Here is a 24,924-nt window from a genome sequence, read left to right as displayed (position 1 = left end):
AAGATCTCTTTACTCATGAATCTTCGTTTTTATGTTAAGGCTTTAACTCACAACCAGTTAAATTTTCGAAATACTTTTTAAGATGAAAAAAATTATTTAGGTGCACCATTACTTTTCTTACTGGACACTAGATGGCGCTAGGTAGTAAATGACTTCCATCCCCCTGGAACTTGAATTTGATAAGGAACTTGGCATAATTCTTAAAAATAAACCTACTAAACCTTACTGACAGCTGATAAAAGTCACACAATTATTGTAAACTGCTGGCTCTTAATTGGCTTCTAAAACTGGCAGATGAAAAGCTATCTATGAATTTACTTTATGCACTAAAAATGTTGGAGTATCGTTAGAGTCCTCAAGGTTTTCAGCTTCTACAGGCCGCTCGCATGGATAACACAAAAAACTGCAACGACCACATCATAAAGTATGTCACACACCAGTCAGCTGGAGGATGCGGCCAGGTGTGCAAGAGAAAAGTTGTAAAAATTGTAAAAGTTGAGGTAAGCAGAACCTTAACCGTGGACACATTCGCTCCTCCCTGCCAGCGTTTCCGCCGCGCCTTGTCAGCCCGGCCTCGGCCTGCTCAGGGCCCGGACGCAGAGCGCCCGCTTCCTTTCCGAGCTCCCGACTTCGCACAAACTCCCGCTTCTTCCTAAAGAGTCCTTCAGCTGCCCTCCATACCTCTAGAGGAAGTGGTCTCCCAAGCTCTGCTCAAGCCAGAAACCGCCCGAGTCGCCTTCAGCGGGACCCACGCCAGCGCCCCATCAAACGCGGGACCCTGGGCGCTGCGGGTCCTTCTCTGATCTCTCGGTACCACGTGCTGTAGCTCAGCGTGGGTTTCTCCGTGTCCCCTGTGGGTGGCACACTTTGAGGACAGAGAGGATTTGTTACTTATCCTGGTGTGCTCAGCAATTTCGTACAGTATTTGGTACACGGCAGGTTTGCTGAATGGATACCAGTCATGACAGAACATTTAAACAATGGACGTTAAATGAACTTTTAAAAAGCTTAAGACTCTCTCGTCCAAGTCGCAAAATAGTAAACTGCACTCACGTGGTCTAACTCCAGAATCAAACTCCTTTGAAAAGGGAGCTATTTACTGGGAGGTGGTTACACAGGGCAGGGGCCCAGGAGCCCTCTCTCCGGAAGGGCTGTCCCCGTGGAACGTGGCCCGGGCGGTGCAGGAACCCGTTCCAGCCCGTCACCGTCCCCCGGCCGAGCCACAGCCCGCACCGGCTTGGGGCTCGGCAACAGCGTTGAATAAATGTCCTACTCGGTGTTAGAAAAGCACTACTTTAACAGTGTTTCCAATTTCTTCCATTTATCAATTTATTAGGTTTTCTATCATTGTTTGCAATAAATGGAGCAGCTTCTCTTTTCCTCAAAAACTGTCCATTTTATTTAAACTTCCAGCTGTATTCATCCAAGGGTCCTCTCATAATTTGTCATTCTCACTGTAACTATTGTTTTACTGTTTTTTTTTTTATTATTCGACATATAGAACTGTGTTTTCTGTTTTTTGTCAATGAGGTTGGCAACGGCCTATCTTTAGAGCACATACAGCTCCTCTTGGGAACGGATTTCCTTTTTCCACATCCACAGGCGGAGCTGGTGAATCCCGAGGGGGCAGGAACCTCCATTTACCGCGGTGCCTCTGGTACCGGGCACACTGTCAGCTGATCGCGCCCGATAAAAACGCGCCCAAGTGACACATTCACTTATTTTTGCTCTCTTATTTAATGTTTCAAAAAGGGATATAAAATGTTTCATACCTTAAAATGTGAATTTTCCACTTGAATAACTTGGTTCACAGATTTAGCAATATTGTAATTCATTGTCATCAGCAGTGTTCTCTAAATATTCCATTAACTGCATTTTTTTTCTTGGCATATCATTTATGTTTAAATGCCAAGGTTTAATTTCCTTGTCTTTAGCCATTATAGGGACCTGAATTTCTTAAATGGGGGCTAAATGTATCCAAGTAGGATATAACCTGAAGAAGAAAGAGAACCCCAAGTTGGGAAATCATAAAATAATAAACAACTCTCTATGTAAATTTTTTGAAAAACCTAATTAACGATATGGCTAATACATATCCTGCAAACCGTGTTTCTGATCTGTCAGTTACTAAACATTTCACTGCACTCTTCAGCCCTGTTCTTTGGTGAAGTCGCTTTGCTTCATAAATCTCCATGGACCAAAAGCTGACTGCAGAGCTCAGAGCAGCGCACGCCGCGCCGCCTCCTTCTCCGCGCCAGCGCTTCCCGGCCTGATGGGCGGCCCTGCCGCGCGCCCTGCCGTGCCTGCTCGCCTTTCCCTGCGTGTTTCGGGAGGAGTTTCGCTCCAGTTAAAATTTCCTTTTTATTTTAATTGTTCTTTCACTGTACGTCCTTTGTTTGTATGTCCCTCTATAAAACAAAGGAAAGCTGTGGAGCTTTTAACCTGATTTGCAATTTTGTTAATAGGTGGACCTACTCTATGCGTCATTTTGTTATGGCATATTTTCATAACAAGTTTCATAGTCATACTTGTTTTATTCTTAGTGTTTTCATACTATTTCGTTTGTTTTCTCCTTGACTTTCTGTGTTTTCTTTAAGTTTTTCCTCTCTGGCAATGTGAATGCTGATTTTTCACTCTACTCGTGGAGCTTTTGATATATTTAAATATTATTTTACATGATGCTTCTCAGTACATGAATTTCAGAAAATTATTTATATGCACTATCATTTATGGGAAAAAAAAGGAATGAATACTTTAAAAGTATAAGAATTTTATCATTCTTCCTGCCTGTCTCTTAATCGTGGTATTGATTGATCTGGGCTACGCATCTTATGTCTGTGCAGGTTGCATGTTGTGATTTCATCATTAAAGCATATGCACTTTGTTTTGAGAAGAAGTTTTCTAAGAAAGCTTTCTAACTATGATTCAAAATCCGTAGGCAATTTTTAAAAACATCGGGAAACATATAATATGCTAATTTCCATGTACAAAAGGATGGAATGTCAGAAAATATATCTGTATCTGCTCCTCTGTACAAAAGACAGTTTATTCTATTTAGTGCAGTTAGCTTCCACGTCAGAAGTACGCCAACACCTGCTGCAAGCAATATGGCAGATAAGCAACTGTAAAACCATTTAAAGGCGGGGTACAGTGTAACTTAGAGCTCCCTTATAGCGCGTTGCCGGGCTTAGAAGAGCGGAAGGAATCCACAGAAACCTGAAAAGAAGTGCATGAAGGAGCTCGGCGAGGCACAGCCCGAACTGCTCTGTTTTGAAGGCATCCTCCAAAGCCTGGATCTGCTGACGCCCCCTCAGCAACGCCGCGTGGCGAGCGGGACAGAGGCCGGGGAAGCCCCGTGGGAGCTGGCGGAGCCCCCTGCGCGCGGCCAGGGCCCACCAGAGGCTGAAGGGCAGGGCACGCGCCGCGGCGGGGACGCGTCCTGGAACCAGGCGCCCTGGCTGTCTGGCTGCGGCCGCGCCGAGCCCCGCGTGCGTGTGAGGCTGGGAGCTAAACCGCTCTGCAGTCTGGAAAAAAAATCTCAATCAGCTCATTTAATTACAAGAGTCGTGGACTGGAAGAGCCTCCTTAGGTAACGGGCACGAGCAAATGCCCTGCATGCCCTGTGTCCAGGACAGGCGCTTCGACACCAGCCTCGAGGGCGGCCAGTTTGAAAGGCCTCGGGAATAAGAGGACCCACCGTTTATAAAGAGAAAAACATAAAACACATGAGCAAGTACGTCACCATCGATGAAAGAGGAATGAAACAAAAGCCAGGAAACTGCAAGTCCCGAAAGACTATAAAAGGATGTAAAAGAGGCACCGTCCATCTATCTCAAGAAATAAAAGTGAGTGGGGGAGAAGAGGGGGGCGGGCCGGAGCCCTCTGTCCGGCAGAAATATCAAGGACAGCGGTGACATGAAGACACATTCCGACAGACGAACTGCTCTCCCGAACCGGTGCCTGCGCGCGGGGAGTCCCGCGGGGCCGAAGGAGCGGCCCCGAACGGCAGGGCTGCGACGCCGACGCCGGGAGAAACGACGGCCAAGGGGCAGTCCCGTCCCCGCGGCCCACGGAGCCCGTCAGCGAGCCCCGGGCTCCAGGGGGCCTCCCCCCACCCCGCGGAGCCCCCAGCCGAGCGCCCGGGCGGCCCTGGCTGCGACCCACGCGGGGGACAGAGATGGAAAAACACCGTCCACAAAACGCAGGGACCAGCCCCGGAAATTATCTTCCCAGGGAGGTAAGGCCTGGCTTCAGGAAGCGCGTATTCTCGTGAAAAGGCCGGGCACGCAAACCACCCCAGAACCACAGATGAACGTGTAAGACGGACTCGGCTAAGTTCCGCGAGGGAGACGAGCGTGGCGTTCGGGAGGCTCGGGGCCGGGCCCCGCAAGGCCAGAGAAGGCTCCAGCCCCGCCGCGCCCCGCGCCGGTGGCCCGGGGACACGCCGCTGCCCGCGGGCCTCTGCCCTGGCCTGTGGGGAGGACGCGGAGGGCTCGCCACGTGGCGTCACGAGACCAGACGCGGGGCCGCAGGAGAGCCCGAGAGGGCGGAGGTCACCGTCCCCAAGGCACAAACGGGGGTGGGGGGGAGGAGAGGGCACCCTGACTGGCAGGCGCAGCGTCGCCACGCGCACGTCACAGACACACGGCTTTTCCTCAGTCCCGTATCAGAGGGAGGTCACTGGGGTCCACACACGAAGGCGTCCACAGACAACTGGGCGGAGGACGCAGCCAAGGGGTGCGGCGCGGCCACCGGGGACCCCAGCCCCAGCCCTGAGCGCCCGGCCCTTCCCGAGGCTCCCGGGCGCCCCTGGCGGCCGCCCCCCGCACGCCTGCAGCAAGGGCCCCTCTGCCCTTCTCCCAAAGCAGGGGAGGGCCGGCCGGCGTGGCAGCCCCCGTTTCGGGGTTGACCCCCGCCTCTGAGTGAACAGCCAGAGACGCTGCATCGGAGCGTCAGTTTCCGCAGAGGGTCTGATGGGCTCCGCCCTGGGCACAAACGACTGTGCCTGGAGGGAGGGGCACCAGGACGGCAGCCCGGCCCGGTGGCCCCCGTGGGGGTGGGGGTCCCAGGGAGGGGTCCTGGGAGGCGACCTGCTCCCTGGGGCTCATCTTCGCAGCAGGGAATTGTAAGAATAAATGCGAACTACACGAGAATTCTCTAGAAGGAATTCTTAGTTCTGAATAAAAATTCCAAAATGTCAGAAATACATGTTTAGGATGAACAGGAGATAGGAGACCTATGTGTTGCTTCTGCAGCTCAGCCACTTTCAATTAGCAGCCGTGCTGCACCTGTGAAGTCTTCGAAAGCGCCAGCCGAGATGCGGGGCGCAGGCAGGCACGGCCGCGAGAAGGTCCCGGCCCTCAGCACCTGCCGGTCCTGTGACAAGTTCCCACAGAGCGAGAGGAACGGGGCTGGGGAAGCGAAGGGGGTCGCCCCCTGGCCCGGAGCTCGGCTGGCGGTGCCGCCTGCTCACACGGCGTCACTCATGAGCACCAAGAACCTCACCGCCTGCATCGCTGTTCCCGTGCCATTTTACACAGTGTAGCAGCACGTGACCGTAGGCACCACGTTGTAAAAAAAAACATCCAGCATCTCAAATAACACTGGCTAACACACAGGAAATACACAGTATAAGTGTGCCAAATATATTGATATAATCACTGGACTTTTAGGTAGTAAAGCTATGAATATGTATCATTGGTTCAGAATATGATTCTAAAATACGTATGTGTTTTTCATCCCATAACAAAACTCAAATGCTAGTAACTGAACGTCTTCAGACACCCTTGAGTGTGCCTGCTCGTACAGGCTGCTTCTGCCTGCGGGCCGTGCCTGCGTCAGGCAAGCCTGCCTGTCCCAGGGAAGGTGGGGGCGGCCCCCTGCTGGCCCCTCAGCAGGCCCCCACCGGGAAAGGGTCTGACCCACAGCCCCCACAGCCCGGGGAGGGGCCTTTATAGCGACTCTCCCCAGACTTGTAGAGTCGTCTTCAAACATCTAAAAATACCACATTTTAAAAATGCTGAACTTTTGTTCTCACTTTATTCTACTGCAGATTGCGCGTAGAAAGGTCAGACACTACCCACAGTGTTGAAATAACTTCTGCACAAAACTGTAAATCTAGAAATGCCGTTTGTAGGACAGGCTACCACACGCCAAAATCGAAGCGATCCATCAGCGACAAGATATTATGCTTACGCGTTGCCACGTCGGTGAAATTCGTGGCTGATAAAAACTGCATCTAGAAAGGAGTTACAAGGTGATTTTAAAGCACTTAATTGCAATATGTGTGTTAAACTGTTAATACAATAGTTCATCTTTTTTGAAAAGCTTACAACACCAACATCTAAATTTAGATACTTACATTATTGCACTCTCCAAGGAAGTACAGTGCGAATCCATCGGCTTTGGTGGCTGCCAAGGCAATAAAAGAGGAAGAAACTAATCTGAATAGAAGAATGCAACACGCGTGAATTCTCTAAGGCCTCAGAGAGGCGTCTTTTCAATGGGTTTATTAATGTAAAATGGTCATGCAGTGAACTGAACAAACTCATGTATGGCTTAACTCAATTACACGATTGCAGTATTTCATCAGCTGTTGCAAATTTTAAGATGCAGCAACCTCAAATCATAGAGCAGACTGTGCATTATATACTAGCATCTCAAACTTTAACATCAGAATTATTGGAAACTATTTTTAAAACCTGAGAATTGTATTTAATTTTTAAAGTATTAAAGCTATTAGAATTGATAGTCATAATACTGAGTAACCAACATAAGCATCAGCCAAAAAGAATGACGTTTCCATCTACCTATCATCACTGAAGAGGACAGAATTTAACTTTTCCGAAACCGCCTCAGGGTCATCCGAAGGCAATCGCAGCAGCGGTTAACAGAGTGAGTCTTGGAGGGGTCACCCAAAGGCAAACCCAGTGTCACTTCTCTCTGCCTTGTGGCTTCGGGGAAGAGCTCTGGCCTGTCCACCAAGCCTTCCCATCAGGCAGACGGTGACAATAGTATATAAAGCTGTCATCTCCCCATATAAACGTAAAATGCTTCTCCTTCCTTAAAAATTAATGCTTTCTTGTGTATGTGTGTGATCTAGTTCAACGGAGCTAATCAAAGAAAACTAGGCTTCATTGAGAAGAGGCATGATAGGCCACTGACACATGAGGCAGATGCTGCTTCTGGAATTCTGGGAGTTTCCTATACGGTGTTTTCCCTCCGCACAGCCGAGAATAGAAGGGGACGAGGGGGCCTGCGGCCCCGGGGCCGCACGCGGGGGTGCCGCGCTCCGCACTGGGGCGCCGGCCACCGCCGGGCCGCGCTCACCTATCTTGATGACGCTGCTGAGCTCGTACAGGAGCAGCTGGTTGTCGCCACCTGCGTCCAGCCGCTGCTCTATGTAGCTGTTCAGCTCGTACACGACGCCCTGCATGTTCGTGTCCTGGTACTTTGAGCAGAAAGAAACAAAGGGCATATGAGTAAGTGAAGGAAAACATAAATCCCCTGGATGGTAAAGCACACGGTCTGCGTCTGACTTTATATCCTTGTTGTCCAATGGGCTTTTATGGGGTAGGATTTACTATTTTCGACTATAAAAATAGATTGCAAATTAAAATGGCGGACTTACTTAGAGTCGCCTACAGACTCTATACGCGCCTATTCACAGTGAATGTCAAACGTTACAAATTACAACTATGTTTCTGAAGCTTTATATATAGTGTAGCAGACAACTTGATCGGTAAAAATGTACAAAGTTTGCTGATTGAAACATTGTTAAGATGTTAGAGAAGTCACCCTAGTGCACAGCGCTGGGTGAAACCAAGCGCATTGTGCCCGTCCTTGGCATCGATGCGCCTATGCCCTGGGTGCCTCCCCAGCCCTGCCACTGGGACAGGGCCAGGGCCCGCCCCGCAGCCGCCACTGTGGCCCCAGCAGCACCCCCCACCCCCCAGCCAGGCCTGCCCCGGCTTCACCAGGCAGAGGGGCACCCCCGGCAGGCGGGGCCTGCGGGCCAGGGGGAGCCACACGCCTCTGAGCTGCTCCCAGCACCGGCCACCGCCGGTCACCCTCCAAGTCCTGAGAAGCATCTCCTAGCGGCAGCTTCCAGCGCTTGAGCTCGCCCTCCTAGGCCTCTCCCAACGACAGACCCTGGGAACTTGAAAAACAGTGCGATTCTCTCGCTCACGGCTTACAGAGCCCTGGGCTTCCCTCTCGGACTGAGGGACGAGCCGCTCGGGGCGGCCCCCCTCCACGCAAGGGGGGCTTTTCCGCCTCGGAAACCGCCTCAAGCCGTCCTTCTCTTCCTTGACCACTCAGATGTCCCCCGCTCCCAAAGGCGGTCACTTGCCCGTTACTCTCATGTGCTGTGCTCAGCACACAGCTGTGGGATTCGAATCAGTAAACGTAAGGAGGGGTGAACCCGCCGCCCGCTCCACGAACACGCGCCCGCAGCCCGGACGATCCCCCCGCGGAGGCGCTCGGCCCGCCGGGGACAGAGGGAGCGGAGGAGATTGGCTTCTGGCCCCGGGGAAGCGGACGCGCCGCTGGAAGAGCAGGAGTAAGGGAGCCACGCGGCGGGTGAGAAGGCCACCACGCGACAGGAGGCGGAGCGGGAGGGACAAGACTCCTCTGTTCAATGGGATCAGGGAAGGCAGGCCCCGGGACATGCGGCCAACGGACGGGCGTATGCGGTGCGCTGCGCCCCGCCCCGCACTGCGTCCTGGAGGGGACTGCCGGTCACCCGCCACCTCGCACGGCTTCTGACCTATAAAGGGACTCAGGTGAGGCAGCCCCAGGAAATGAAGTGACGAGGGTGACGTGTGGGGGGCCCCACACACCAAGAAGTGGTGGGACAGGGAAGCAGGACGACGCGGGACGGAGGCAAAGGTGGGAGGGGCCGCCCCCCACCCCCGCGGGGCCGCCACACTTTCCGACGCGCACTGGGACACACGGTCTCAGCGTCCGGCAGGGTCCCCGCGCGGAGGGGCCCCGACTCGGAAATCCGGGGACGGCTCCCCACGCAGAGAGCGCAGGGAGAGGCCCTTTCTGGGACCGGGGTGCTGGGATGGCGGCCCAGCGGCCACCACGTCTTTGGAGAGAAAATGCTGCCACGCCCAAGTGAGAACCGCAGGCGCCGGGGGCCGGGCGCTGTATCGGGAGGTTTCTTACAGCCGCGTCTCCGGGCCTTCGCTTTCTCCTGTGGGGACCGAGGCGGCGGACGTGCGTTGGCTTTCAAGTGCCCCTCGGCACCAGCTGGGATGAGCTGCGACCCGGGGTTTTAATTTGTGGTGCTGTTGAGGCTTCCAATTCGAATCTTTAACGAAGAGTTGGGTTAGTCCACCTCGGTTCTTTTGCTTGCCAATCACAATCGCTTTAATATCATAGGAGCAAAATGTTTTACTGTAGTTACTATTCACAGTAATGTAATGCCCTGCGACGTGTAGAACTAGAGAGGTCAGCGGGAACTGGGGGGTCGAGCTGCCCCTCGGGAGGACCGCCGCGACAGCGAGGGCGCAGGGAGGGGGCGCCGGGAGCGGGCGGGGGGCGCCCCAAACCAGGGCTCCCCAGAGGCTCTCAGGGAGCACATCTAAGAAAAGCTGGCTAAGGGGTCCCTTCAGTTGGGTTATGTAAACGTTCGATTCCAGGGCTTGAGTAACAGAAATCTACAACAGCATTTTAATGATGTTGTTAAGAACTTGTATTTTCAAAGCAGTTTTTAATTTCTTAAGGGGCTGCGCTGGGATGACACGGGCTGATAAAATCATGCAGGTTTCAGGTGTGCAGGTCTCTGGTCCTCGGAGCGCGCTGTGCGCCCACCCCCCAACCCCCAAGTCGAGCCTCCTGTCCCCGTTTATTTATTTGACCCCTTTACCCTCCCCCACCCACCACCCCCTTCCCTCCAGGGACCACCGTCCGGCTGTGCGCCTGCGAGGGTCTGTCTGTTGACCCCGCAAAGCCCCCACTGCCTCCGCCGTCCAGGGGGGCCCACGAGAGGTGTGTGCTGAGCACACCTGAGACGCCCCCACTCAATGTGAGCGGGGCCCGGGCGGCATAACCGGGCGGCACACGGCTTCTCAAGCCTTGGGACCCCGCTGGACGCCGAGCCCCTCATTCGTGGTCACGCTGCCTCTCCGGCAGGGCCCAGCCACGGAGGAGAGGGATGTGCTAAGGCACAGCCTTGTCGAAAGGCCTCAGGTGCGACCCCCGTGAGGCTGTCGGAGGGGCCCCTGCGTTTCCCAGGAAACTCCGATCCGCCCCGTGAGTCGCTGCGACGCCTCGGGCCGCGCAGCGGGGCTGGGGAGCCAGGCACAGCCGCACTGTCGGTCCCCAGAGGGGACTCCCGCTCTGTGAGACACAGCGGGAGAGCTGACGGACTTGCTCAAGTGACCCGGCCTTCACACGCGGGCAGCGACGCACTGCACCGCCAGGGGAGTCGGGCGGCACAGCCAGAGGGCGCGAGAGCCTGAGCAAGACGGGACCGGGCCTGCCGCCCGGCACCCGGCTCCGCGAGCCGCACCCCGCACAGCGGGGGGCCACAGCCACGCGCTGGGACGCCACGAGGCGCGTACTTTGGATAAACACTTAATCGCACGCAAAAGAGCCCTCGGATTTTAGCAGAGGCCTCAATATTTGAATAGGAGCTTCTCATCATTGGTTAGAACGTTCCTGCCTTTTTACGTTTTTCTGTCCGGTTTTATTTCGCCCTCGGCGCGGACGTGCGGGGAACGGCAAGGACAGCGCGGGCCCGCGCGCCACTTACTCCCGCTTCGCCCTCGCGCTCCACCGGACTCTCCGCAAGCCCTGTCGCCCCCGCCCTCTCTCGCTCCTTCTTTTATGGCTCCCTTTTCCGTGTGCCTTTTAAGGCAGAACTTCTGGGGACATGTGTCCGCCTTTTGCCGCCTACAGTCTCCCTGATCTCATCCTCCAACTCGCTCTAGTCGCTCCAGTGACAAGACGCCACCGCCGCCCTCCCCCAGGGGTCTCCCCGACACCCCGGCGGCCTCGGGCAGGCCGGGCTCCCTCGCCGCGGTGTCCCCGCCGCCACCACCGGCCGCACAGGCCGTGGCATCGGCCTGCCCGCCCCCCCTCCCCCCGCATGGCCGTGGCCGCTGCCGGTCACCTCTGCCGTCAGCCTTCTCTGTGAGTGTCCCCGGGGCGGACACCCCGGGCCACAGCCCGGCTGCTCCCTGCAGTTCCTCTTCTCCTTCAGCCCCGGCCCCCGCCCCGGCGCGCCGCACCCCGGCCTTCCGTGGGGGGCCTTAAATCACCCCATTGCCGAAGACCCTCAGGCCTGTATCTCGGACTCACACTCTGCCCTGCGCGCCATCCTCACCCGACTCCTTAACATCTCCCCTTAGAAATCGACGAAATGCCCCTAACTTAGCGCCCCCCGAGCCAAGCCCCTGACCGCCACCTGCCCCTCCTGCAAACGCTCCCATCCCCTCCCAGTCACCGCGACCCCCTCGCCCACGTGCTCGGGCGAAAGCTGGACGCCACTGTCTCTCCTCGCCGAGGCCACACGTGCCACTAACCAGCAACCCAGGTTAACGCCACCTTCCAACGCGTCTGGAACCCCGTCCGTGGAGCCCAGGGCGCCCCGCCCCCGGCGTGGCCAGCCTGGCCGACGCCTGCTGCCCCGCAGGACCGCTGCCCGGAGCCGCTGCCGCACCCGGGCGGCGGGAAGCCGTCCCTCGCAAGCCCCTGCGCTGGCTGCCCGGCCTTGCGCTCCGCGGGCCCTGCCACAACCGGCTGGTGGCTTTTCCGTTTCGTGTACCGTGCTGACGTTTGTGTGTAGAATAACTTTCCCCTTGGAATGAGTTCTTTTCCTTCCTTTTGACGTATGTGCTTTTTATTATGGGAAAGATTTCTCACCTTCAATGTCTGCTGGAACTATTCAGTAGCAAAAGGTTTCAGGTATCGTGCCGTTTCTGGTTATCTTTTATTAATGTTTCGTTTTTTTTCCATTGGTTAACAGTTTCTTTAGTTCTTAACTGTTTCTTTAGTTTCTTTAGTTTCTTAACGCTTCTTCCACTAGTTCTAATGATTTATGATTTTCTCAAACTTGGCCATTTCATCTAAATTTTCAAAGGCATTTGTGTATGTACATAGTATTTTTATGAAATTATTAACAAGCTCCCTATTTATAGTCCTATTCCCTTTCTCATTCCTTAATGTTTGTATTTTCTTATTTCTTGAATAGATGGGCAAAGATAGTCTATTGTATGGCTCTCCTTAAGGAAGGGGCTTCTGCATGATTACTCAAGCCTCTGTTGTAAACCAGAAGCCATGAATTCCTTCTCTTATAAATTCTCCCCTCTGCTTCTGAAGAGTTCGGTTTTGGTACCCGAAAAGGACCATAAGATATAAATGTCATCCTATTTTGGCTGTATCCCTTAGGCTTAGTAGATTTTACCCCCATTTCACATTTTAGGCTTTGAAAAGTTACTTTTTAAAAGATGACCCAGATAAGTAGAGGCAAAGCAGGACTTCGAATCCCAGCGTGACTTCCGCTGCTCCGGAGCCGCTCTTTTAAACATGTCCCGAAGCACAGAGACGCAACGCACGCAGAAGGAGGTGGTTACTCAGCACGTGGAATTATGCCTACTTGCTTTAAATGAAAATATCAAAACAACGTCATACCATTTGCACACAAGAATCAGTGGTTTATTTGGGTTAAAATGAAATCTTAAACTGGGAGAATAATTCGATAAGCCAACTTAGCAATGTGCATTATAAGCCACAAAATATTCCTGTCCTTTGACCTAGTAACCTCAGGCCCCAGCAATTTTCCTGAGGAAACAGTTCACAGGAATAAAACTGCTAAATACAGAAAAAACATTCCGTCTATGAAAAATAAGAAACAATCTAAAGCTCCAACAATAGAATGAGAAGGCAAAAAATTATCCCATAGAAACTCCATGGGTTACTTGGAGTCATTGAAGGTAATGTCAGACTGCATATCATGAAATGCGGCACTACACCAAGTAAAAAGCAGAAATAAAAATAGTATATGTGTTCTAATTAGCACTGTGTAAGTATGTCCATGAAGAAAAGACTAGAAGGAAATGTTCCTAACGGGCATCGTTGGCTGGGTCCAGGTGACGTCAACGTTATTTCAGAAACCGCGTTCTGACGCGGGAACGACTTCAGCTGAGGGGAAGCAAGTCTGGGGGGCCGGTGAGGGCAGCCCCGGAGTCACAGGCCACCACCCCGAACCCTCCGCAACCTCAGTGTCCTGTGAGAGGAAGGCTCTTTCTACCGTTTTGCTCTGACTGAGGGCTCCCTGTCCCCCCCCCCGGTAAGACTGGGGGGGGGGACATACTGCAACACTCATCCGTCAGGTTCCATCCGCCCCATGCGCTGAGGGAAGGAAGGGCCGCCGCCCTGCCCCCGGCTCAGGGGGCGCCGCTGACCCCCAGCCAGCGCTCCCAGCCAGCGCCGAACAGGAGAGCCGGGATGGTGTTCACACCCACAGTGAGCAGAGACAAGGAAACTCACGACCAATACCAGCCAAGCCCAACGCCATTTCAAATAAACACACATTAAAAAAGAAATCAACAAATAACCTCCCAACATATATAGCTGCATTCCCCCCCCGCAAAAAAAAGGAAGAAGAAAAGAAAAACACATGAAAAAACACAAGGTGTCGGCATTATAGTAGTATACCCAGGATAAACTCACAACTCACAATGTTAGATGTTGTGAGAGGATGAATATACGAAAAATGATTTTTAGCCAAGCCTCTGCTTTGCAACCTCAAAAAAGTTAAAGAGTTGACAGTAAGAAATGATCAATGACATAAGGAAGACAGGAATGAAGAGCAAGCACTGAAATACAGAAGTAAGTTTAATTTAAAAGAGCCGTGTGGATTTAAGGAGCATTAGAAACAGCGCAGGGCAGAACCACGCTGCAGCCCAGGGCGCAGCGAGCGCGGGAGGAGGAGGAGGCGCAGGAGGAGGAGGAGGCGGGGAGGGGGGGGAGGGCGAACCAGACAGAGGGAACCGATGCCCCGGAACCGATGCCCCGGAACCGATGCCCCGAGAGGCAAACCAAAGTGTCCGAAACACAGAACGACCTTCCAAATGGCAGGCGAGCACCCTCTAAGCCGGGCTAAGTTAAACGAGTTAAAACATTTCCATGTAACATAGTAAAATAACAAATTCCTACAGCAAATGGCAGGGTTTTATAAATATTCAGAAATTTAAAAAGCAACGTTTTTAATTGGAATGTAATAGGACATGTGTACAGCAGTTTGAGGGGCAAAGGCCTGGCTACCATTCCGTAAGTTCTAGCAACACAGCCTCCAGATACTCTGCTTTTGAGGTTTCCTCTCCTTTTCTTCTTAGAAATCTTTGTGACTTATAAGCTGGAAAGACTGTTTTGAGCAGAGGAAAAAAAATCTCGACCGGTGCACTGCACCAAATGGAGAGGACTTGGGGGGTGGTGGAAGTTTAAACATGAAAGAATAAATTCACAATTTTTTATAAATAAATTCTGGGGTTTTGGGGGGTCCCCTCATACACTTCACCCGGAGCAGCTCAGCCCAGATCCCAAGGAGCCAGGCAGGAAAACGTATCTCTGAAGTGAGCGTGTTTCACCGCACAAGACACACATCCCTCTGTTCAAAGGGCCTGTCCGAGGAGCGAGGGGAAGGCCTCTTCAGCGTTGCCACAAGAGCTGAAACTATACTAACATGTGACAACGAAGGAGAGGACCTTTCACGAGGACGTGTCTCACAAATCAGAACTGCGCGCTGCGGCCGTCGGCCTCCCGAAGACCGTGCGTTTGACCACGGACGCGCTCCGACAGGAGCCTGTGGCAGCCGCTGGCCCCCGGGAGACCGCCCTGGCTGCCTCTAAGTCTTAATTCCAGTTTGAAACGATGACAGGCTATTTTATAACGCCAAATCTGCGTGTCAGCCAAATAAGTATCGCTCAAGGTACAGGGTAAGTTCAGGGGGAAAACAACTTTGAATTATCCCAACAACTGATAAAATTGTAGGTTATCAGCTCAAATATTCAGTATTTCTCAATTAGAGATGCACTGTCTCCAAACTTGGCATAAAGTAAAAGGGACTCATAAAATCATAGCAAAGGAACCCCGCCACGCGGAGCCAGCGCCATTTCTCACGCGCTGACACTGCGCGGCCTGCCCGCCTCTCCTGTCTCCGCGGGGAAGGAGGCCCGCCGTCCCCTGCTCTATGGCGTCGTGGGGCGATACTTTATTAAACAGACACGTGTCTAATGAAAGGCCTGCTCTTTGTCTAGACAACTGTTCTCCCCAAACAGACCGGCTTATGTGTGAGGAGCCGGCTGCAGCAGCAGAGCCACTCATGACGCCGCGGCACCCAGTCTTCCCGCGCGAGGACACTGGGGAGAGTTCCGGCAACGGGAGAACGGAGGGGACGCAGGGACAGAAGCAAGTTTCAGGGTGCAGCTCGGAGCCGGCTGCGGCAGGACAGGTGGAAGACAACACCCGGATGGGGCGAATGCCCCCCGGGCACCCCTTCCGCCTCCCTCCCGGGCCACCGGGGAAGATGGCGCGCCGGGCGGCGACACCGAGCCCGGGCGCTGCTGGAAGCCGAAGCCAGCCCGGTCCTCAGGAACGTGGATGCGTTACACTTCGTCCTGCCGCTGACGTGCAAACGACACATGGCTTCAGAGGCCCGGGACAGCAGCGCGCCCGGCGCCGGCGCCGGCACCCCCGTCCCTGACCACGTGCCCCTGCGAGGACCCTCTCTTTATCCTCAGGTGTCGCCTTCAGCCTGTTCTGCTGCCCCCAGAGGCTGCACACATCCCAGGCTGACCCCTCCGCCCCCGATACCGTGGGAAGTGGCCCTTTCTCGGAGCCCTGTCACCGTGAAGTGAGCAGGAAGGTGCCCAGTCAGACGCTGGGATGTACGGAAACCCTAAGTGCCTGCTAGGGCAGAGGGCGTTCCACCCAGATTCCAGCAAAGGCCCTGGTAACGTTAGAGAGCCCTTTCTTCACATGATCAAAAATGAGGGAAGATGTCTGTATGCGCGATCGTACGAAAGCACTTCCGGTTATGGCTTATGACTTGCGTGAGTGATCTCTTGCACGTGGTGGCATCAGATGCAATTCAGCTGATTATTTTCAACATTTAATCCGCCTGTAAGATTTTTATCTGTATGCAGGATAGATAATTAAGATACTTTTCATATGTAATTAATTATAATTGTGTAGAATCAAACACAGTTTGCTAAGTGCTCTCAGCACTTGTCCCCCATAAGCTTTTAACTCTGCTGAGCCTCTCGAAGTGGACGCTAAGCATTCTCTCGGATGCGAAAACGGTTCACGTAATATTTCTAAAAGGACTGGAAGCTCGCGTCTTCGCCACCTGAGGGGTCGCCTTCTGTTCCCCGCAGAGAGGGTGCCGGGGCTCAAAGGCAGGCCCCCGCCAGTCACACACGAGGCAGAGCTGCCGAGGGCCGCGGCGAAGGCCGCGGCTGCTTCGCGCCGCATGGAAATCCCATGTCGGAGCCTTGACCCCGGCTTTTCCCAGGCCAAGAGTCCCATCTCGATACGCAGTCTCGCAGTTCCTGTGTTGGCAGCTAATTCGGACAACCCGCCAGCAGGCCCAGCAAAGGGTCCCCCCGCCGGCTGTGGTCCGTCCTGAGACTGCAGCCTCCGCGCCCCGACCCCACCCCACACTGGGGGGGGCGTCGGCTGCTGTGACTGGTTTTCTGACACTTGAACACGTTACAGCCTTGAGAGAGACACAAAAGGATTTATTTCCCACCCAGGGGTAGTAGAAATTATACTCACAGTACTCACCCTGCTGACTTCCTTAGGAGCCGATTCATCTGGGGGAGGGAGAAGGAAGGGGAAAAACACAGTTAGAAACGCAGAGCAGGGCCTGAACACACAGCATGCCATGCGCTCTCAGTACACTAAGGCCCCTTTGCCATGCTTCTGCTTAAGAAAGCTAAGAATTCGCTTGTTAACGTCTGTAAAACAAAAATCACCTGACAAATGTAGAGCTGGACGTGTGCATTAATTTCGGAGGGACACGAAACAATACACCTTGCTAGTCCTTTCGAGATTACCTACGCAATGGTCGGCCTGCAAAGATGGCCGCACAGCGGCTCGTTCAAATACACGCGGAGAGAAATACACCTGCGACGCGTGCCACGTTCTAAATCACAAAGCCGGCACGAGCACCTCGAATGCCCGCCGGCACGCGGGCTGTAAGGGTGCTGCCAGCACGACTTCGCTGAAATACGACAGGTGCTGCGCAGCACCCTGGTCGAGACACGAGGCCACCCAGCGACACCACCACCCGGTCTGCGCCAGCTGCTCAGCACTGGCTACTGGTAAGGTGAGGCTGGAGGGTCACACTGGTCCAGGTGACACCCTCTGAAGGGCTCTCCCTGTGGGGCTGGCTACGTGGCAAGGATACCCCTGTGTGACCAACAGGGAACAAGAAACCAGCTGGCCAAGCCTCCACTCGAGGCCCACTGGCTCTGAGTGTCCCATGCCGAGCTCGCTGGTTCCGGCCCAAACAGAGGGTGTCTGTCTGTGCGGCCCCTGCAGACCCCTCCCAGGCGGCGGGCTTCCCTCTGCCTGCCGCTGCCCGCGACTTGTGCCGCATTCAGACCCTGCCCAACGCGGCGCCGGCACGCGCCTCCCACGCCCAACCCCAGGGCGCCCGCGGGCCCCCTGAGCGCAGCCCGGCCGACCCGGACGCCGATGAAACACGCCCCGCAAGTTCCAACAGGGCCGCGGTTCTTCCTTCCCTCTCAAAGCCTTGCTAAGTAAACTGCGGGGCCTGCTGGCTCCTGCTCTTCCTAAGCTTTCTCCGATCCACTGCCTACCTTCCACTTCCAGGAATAACACCAAGTTTAGTCCCAAATCACACATCCGCCAGTAGCCCCCAGGCTGGTGCCCGAACCCAGAGTCTTCCCTGCCAGTCAAGGCCCCCCGCACCACACACACGCTGTACACAACACACACGCAGCTACGCACACTCACAGATGCACTCACAATGTGCACGCACTCACACACAACATGCACGCACACTCACATGCACAGCACCCACATAAGCACGCTCGCACACAAACACGTACACGCACCACACACTCACCCGCCCAGCCTGTCCTCCTCCGAGTAAACCGTCTGTCCACACGGGCGGCACACGGACTTCGCCTGGGAACCCTTTACAACTTACCACGCCGGGACAGGCGCACAACGGCCAGCGTTCGATAAAAAGCACCTATTGCTTGTATCCTCTCATTATACACGGTTGCTTATGTGTTTTTCTTATAATCCTACACAATTCAGTATTGCGGCTGGCACCCTGAGAATCAGCGTGCTACAGGAAAACACCTTCTACAGCAAAAGCCCATCCCAGAAATATTTCATTCCCTCCTCGGCCCCTAACCCCTCTCCCTCTCCGAAACCTTTCGGAAGATCGGACTACTTGGTTTTAATCATTACAGCAAGTTCATTAACAGATTCTAAAGGTAAAGAGGCTTTTATGTTTTTAACGGTAAGATTTTAGCTAAGACAATCGATGCGCTGGTTGAAAAGCCGGGTGGGTGAGTGGCACGTGTGACAAGCAGCGGCGTCACGGCTCGGCCCTCCGTGCGAACGCCGGCTCCCGGGGGAAGCGCCCGGCTGTCCAGACCTCTGTGCCCACGTGCTCCTCCTGCTCTGCTGAGATGTATTTACAAGAAGCCTTTTTTTTTTTTTTTTTTTTTTTTTTTTTTTTGCCCAGTGGGTAGTGTAATGTATTGGAAAGACTATTTTAGCTGCTTTCCAGATTGTCTACCATATGTGCCGATTTAGAAATGCATCCTCTATCTCTTCCATCGATTTGGACATCAAATAATTTTTGTTGAACGAATGTCAAGTCCCCTGCAGCTGGGGAGCGCGCATGCATGTTGTGTGTGAGTGCGGACATCAATGGCCACAGTGGGACACCTGCCGGCAGGGACCCCCGCGCCCCGCTGCCCGGGTGGGGGTTCTCCTCCGGTGGCGGCTCTTGCCCAAGGAGCACTTGACCACGCTGAAAAGAGTTTATTGAACTTCCGTTCTCAGGGGGGCGCCACAGGGAGGAGCGTCCCGGAGGCCGAGTACCAGTGCCTGCGACCACATTACGATCGCGGCCCCAAGCAGCAGTCCCGTGGGGCCAAGGCGACGTCTCTCGCCACCTCGTGAGTCTGTAGTGAAACAATATCCTAACAATACAGTTTGACACTGAGAACTTTTCTTCCACAAGACACTTCCAAAGGAACAGAGAGGAGACACCCTCCGGCCTCCGCACGCACGTCCCGGCTCCCTGCCGATCACCCAGGGGTGGCCGGGGAAGACCCCCGGCCCCGGGCATCCGTCCACTCCCCACGCACACTCGGGACTGACCTGCTGGTGTCCACGTGGCTCAGCAGGGACGCTTGCTTAAAGGAAAGGCCAGGGGATGGCGGGAAGGAAGGAAATTGTCATGGATACCAGGGTTTGAATCATTCATGAACGATTAATTCGCAAGAAAAATGCTCGAACAGCAGACACTAATTTTTATGCGGCCGAAGGGTTCCGGGAGCCTTTGCTCACTCAGCAAACACACGCTATGAACCCCCTGCCCGCCGACACCCGCCCCTGCCTGTTCTCCAGGATTCGCATTCCGGCGGGGGGATAAAGACGGAAAAGAAAAACTAATTTCGGAAGCAGGCTAGCTACGCTTATTAAACACAAATGTATTTTAAAAAGAAAAAACCATCCTAAATCTAAAAGTCATTGTAATAATTTCTAAAGATTTAGGAAGAATAATAGCTCATGCAAAAAAGAAGGAGGAAAAAAAAACACCCTAGTGAATTTCCTAGTAAGTACACCTTTCCGTGGTAATTATTTTGGAATGTTTTATAAATCTTTATAACAATGCATATAATTATACTTTCCTTTTTGTGATCACTCTTGATATTTCCTATATATGAGGTGGGATTTTAGGAATGAATCCAAATTTATGACTAGAACTTAAAGGAATTTGTATTATCATGGTTGATTTAAAGTTCAGTGGCTGCGTATAATATTCTTCCATACTCTAATTAAGATCTCAGAAACAGAGGGGGAAATTCCACTGGAACTCAATACATTCGAGTGAAAAGGAACTATTACATTTTCTTACAATTTGATCCATAAAGACTATAGACAAAAGTAAACACTATTTAAAGAGACAAAATGTGAAGAGAAAAAAACTATACTAAACAAAATAAATTTCTTAGTGACAAGAGATCTAAAGAAGGTCCATTTAAAATTAAGCATCCAAGAAAGAGTTGAAAAGGATTTTAATTGAGTCTCATAATCCTTGTGCATTTTTATTCTTAGTTGATTTTTAAACATTTCCTACTAAAATAGAAAGATTTAAGTAGGCTTACAATTAAAAAATATAAACACAACATGATACAAAAATGCAGCTGCTAAAAAATGATGACTATTTATTTTCATAATTTAACATAATCTAGAGAAGCTAAAAACAAGAGAAAAGCAGAACTACTATATGAGGCTATATTAGCTAAAAGTATGTATTAATCTACATATATACATAAATATACACACACAAATTGGTTTAAATTATACATTATTTTTTCTATAGCACATCATGCCACCTCAGAAACCTGAAATAAAAAGTGTGTGCTCATATATGTTTTATAGATAAATGCGTGTTAATAGTATCTCGGGGCGGTGAGATTACAAGGCCTTCCCTCCCTTCTCCTCACATCTCCGGAGGTTTACAGTCGCAGTAAACTGCACCAAATCTCAGCGGGAGCGCTCGGGCATTGCCCTCGCCTTTGTCAGACACCAGCTCGCGCCTGCACACGTGCAGACAAAGAGGGGACCGTCAGCGGGAGCGCAGCGGGGACTGGGCACTCGTGGTCCCACCTGAACGTCGGACCAGACTTCCGCTGCCCATCTGGCTGTACGTGTCCCGACTGCACATCCCCAGCCGGACACGCCCGGGTCGGAGCTGGGGGAGCCGCTCCCCCAAGGAAATGTGCTCTATTTCCCTCCTATCTTCGAATTTTTCCCGATTTCTAGGAGTAACGTTCAAGAGATGTTTTCAAGTTAAAAAGTCGCTATTTAAAATAAGTTCAGAGGAAAATCAACTGGCGGAGGAGTGAGTGGAAGTCACACTGACCTCCTCCCAGGACCAATCTGGAATTACAACTAAATTGTGGAAAAATCACTTGGAACAAACAACTGAACAATAGAGAGAGAGGAGCCTTATAACCTCAGAAAGACAGAAGAATCAGCTTTAGCACAACCTGACTGGTAAGGAGTGCGGTGGAGACTTGAGAAGGCTGGCAGGGTGCCCACAGCACCAGAGGGATATTTAAATGGCCAGTTGGATCCCCCTGAGAAGAGTGGGGTCTAAACCATTAGCGGGAATCTCCAGCCTACAGCACCAGAGCCCAAAAAGTACACAGATATCAGCTGGCTGCAAAAAATGGCAGGGTTGCTCTCTGCCAGAGATGGGCGGCTGGAGACACAAAAAGCTGTTTTAAGGGCCAAAGCACAAATTTTTATTTGCAACCACTTACCCTGGTCTCCAGCAAAGTGGAGCAGAGTGAGCTAGAGATGCCTGGAGAGAGACTGGGGAAGGAGGCTTTGGGGAGAAAACTGAGAGAGTGGCTGGCAGGATCCTGGTACTGACTCCTCCCTCCTATGGCAGTAGCCATCTTGCTCAGGCAGACCGCTCCCCTGAGCAGCAGCAGCATGAGAGGACCCAATATCCCCACCCCCAGGAGGGACTCTGCACCACCCTGAGCTGTCTAAGGCAGCCTGCTGAGTGCAGAGTGACTAGATTAACAGCTGAAGGAGACAGCCACAGACAGTAGATTCCTGGAAGTCTCGAACAGACTGCCTGAGGTCAGACAGGGTCAACATCTGACATCATCAGAGGCAGATCCAGAAAGAAAAAACAGCTGTCTCTTACCATAGAAGTTCACACCACAAAGTCGGGAAATCAAGACAGATCAATTTAAGAAGCAGAAGCAAAAAAGAAGAGTCTCAAAAAGAATGGGAAGACAAAGAAACACCCCCCCGCCGCATCAAAGGGAAAGGAGGTATCCCCAGAAAGAGAAATAAATGAAATAGAGGCAAGTAAACTATCAGATACTGAGTTCCAAAAAATGGTTCTAAGGAAGCTCAATGAGCTCAGTGAGCTCAGAAAGAATTACAAAAAACTACAGGGAAACTATGAGGAGCTGACTGCAAACACTATCAGCATGAAAAAGGACATAGAAATTATCAATAAGAGACAAGAGGAAATCAAGAATACAATTTCTGAATTGAAGAACACAGTAGAAGGAATCAAAAGCACGCTGGATAAAGCAGACGACTGAATCAGCGAGCTGGAAGATAAGGTAGAAAAAAGTTCCCAGAAAGAGTAAGAAAATGAAAAAAAACTCAAAAAGAATGAAGAGGCATTTAGGGAAATGCAGGATAACCTGAAATGTAATAATATCCATATAATAGGGATACCAGAAGGAGAGAGGAGGAGGAAGGGGTAGAGAACCTATTTGAAAAAGTAATGATGGAAAAATTCCCTAATTTGAGGAGAGAAAAAGTCACACAAGTCCAGGAAGTACAGAGGGTCTCATTCAAGAGGAACCCAATGAGGCCCACTCCAAGACATATCATAATCAAAATGGCAAACATCAAAGGCAAACAGAGAATCCTAAAGGCTGCAAGGGAGAAAGTAGCATACAAGGGATCCTTGGTATAGTCAGCAGCTGACTTCTCAACAGAAACACTCCAAGCCAGAAGGGAATGGCAAGAAATATTCCAAGTCATGAAAAGCCAAGGCCTGCAACCAAGACTGCTCTACCCAGCAAGGCTCTCAAATAAAATGGAAGGCAAAATAAGGAGTTTCCCAGACAAAAGAAGGCTAAAAGAAAACACCTCCCCCAAACCAACATTGCAAGATATGCTAAAGGGACTACTTTAAGAAGATGAAGAAAAAGAGTCTATGATACCCAGTTCCTTTCTCAGTCACCAACACTTGATATTACCATTATTTTTAATACTTACAAATCTGATCGTGACAATGATGTGTTATTTTAATTGTTCCTTTATTATTTATTGAAACTAAACCTGTTTTTGTATATTTCTTGACTGTTTCTATTACTTTAAAAAAGCTTTAAATGACAAAAAATAGAATAAGTTCAACATATCTGTTGGTATAAAGTAATTACATGTCCATTAAGCCATGAATTACTTTGTGCATAAATTCAAACATGGGTCTACAGGAAGCCTCAGTATGAGTTTAAGCCAACCTTATAAATTCAAATACTATTGTGCTTCCATTTTTAAAAATTATCTGGTACAAGAAATTAGGTTGCTCTGGGACAAAGCTAATTTAACCCCCATTAAATAAATAAATATATCCCAGGATTTAGAATCTCATTTGATAAGAATAATACAACTTAACTGCATCAGTCAAAAAGAGGATAGTATGAAATTCATTTCCACACTTGATTTTATAAGTGAATAGGTTAAACTGGAAAAAAGCATGTGCTTTCTCTACACAAATTTCATTTTATTAGCAAATACGCATTTCCATAATTAGGTTGCATTAGAGCATCTACCATGATGAGAATGTGAAGAATCCACCTGCATAGTTTTTGTTTTTGTTTTGTTTTGCTAAGAAAATAAGGAAAGAATAATACAGTTTTAAGTGATGACAAACTAGGAAAGGCAACATACTTCACCTTTTCATCTAACTCTGCAGGGCGGACAGGCCCAACGGACAGCGGGGCCCCGCGCGCACCCAGTTGCCTGATTTTGTTAGGGCTGGTTTGACGAGCAGGGAGCACATGCGTGAAAGAATGAATGAACAAATGAGCGAGTGCGTGGATAAAGCGCACCACACTGAGCCCACATAAGCCACACGCGCTGGAGACGGTGTGACCGAGACGAGCCACGTCCACTGCGCGGCGGCGGGGGTCAGGGAGCAACGGCCTCGGCTTCTCCGCCTGGAACCCCAGGGGACCTACGTGCTCTACTAAGGAATGAGAGTGTAATCACACTGCGATCACAATAATGTTGAAATTCAATGTAACTCTTGAACTTCTCCAGAAAGCATTTATAGAGTAACAACAAAATGACATTCCCATTGAATTTATTTAAAATATACTCTCCCAAGAGCACCACGGACCATTAAACAGAGTCAAGTCGACTCTTCCCAGCGAGGTCTACCACCTCGAGAAGCCCAGAGGCACAGCAAGAATGAAGAGGTGAGTGCCTGGCCCTTCTCACAAGCGGCACAGAGAAGCGGAATTGCAGCAGTGTCTGAATATTGCAATTTCAACTACATTTTCAGACGGCAGTTGCCTGTACCCACGCTGCTTCCCTATTCTAACCTTGACAATCAAAGCATTATATAAAACTCCTGAACAGAGTCAAATTAACGATCACTTAATTATGAGTTCCATTATCCCCAAAGATGCACACACACCCAAAGGGCCCTCCCCGTTGTTCGACCCAGCTCAGAGGGCCTCCGCCGCCGCCGCCGCACGCAGCGCCTCCTCGAGAGCAGCACTTCCGACGACGACGTCAGAGCTCTGGGCACCTGGCCCCACGCCGCACGGGAGGGGGCGCGGACCCCCTTCCGGAAGCGGCCTGCACTAGTGGGCGTCTGGGCGGGGCTGGCCTGCGGGCACGGGGGGCTTCTGAATGGGCCGCAGGCATCTCTGTCATTCACCCAAATGCAATCACTGGGGGACCCCCGAGCAGCTGCAAAAATACTTAATCATGAATCATATACTTCACTTTAAATCACACACACAATTAGTCCCTCTACTGTGTCCAACAGCAACAAGGTCACAGTAGAATAAAATAGCAGCTGCCTTTAGACAGTATCCTTACGCACTAAAAAATAACTCCCTTTCTGCGGTAAGCGATAAA

General features: G+C 51.6%; 1 protein-coding gene across 2 annotated transcripts in view; it reads right to left on the bottom strand.

The window, feature by feature from the left end:
* The window catches only part of PDE10A (phosphodiesterase 10A), a 163,514-nt gene that overhangs the window by 46,516 nt on the left and 92,074 nt on the right, over positions 1-24,924 (bottom strand). For both annotated transcript variants that reach the window (XM_054595337.1, XM_054595326.1), the window contains 3 exons: positions 16,798-16,826; positions 7,330-7,450; positions 6,362-6,411 (listed from right to left, as the gene is read on the bottom strand). In XM_054595337.1, the coding sequence (XP_054451312.1) occupies positions 6,362-6,411; positions 7,330-7,450; positions 16,798-16,826 (200 nt within the window). The remainder of the gene's footprint in view (positions 1-6,361; positions 6,412-7,329; positions 7,451-16,797; positions 16,827-24,924) is intronic.

The sequence above is a fragment of the Pteronotus mesoamericanus genome, unplaced genomic scaffold, assembly GCF_021234165.1.
Source record: "Pteronotus mesoamericanus isolate MK-2021 breed Mesoamerican mustached bat unplaced genomic scaffold, CSHL_Meso_final contig_134, whole genome shotgun sequence".
Taxonomy (NCBI): domain Eukaryota; kingdom Metazoa; phylum Chordata; class Mammalia; order Chiroptera; family Mormoopidae; genus Pteronotus; species Pteronotus mesoamericanus.
The sequence above is the reverse complement of the archived record's forward strand: the minus strand, read 5'-3'. Positions and strand labels throughout refer to the sequence as shown.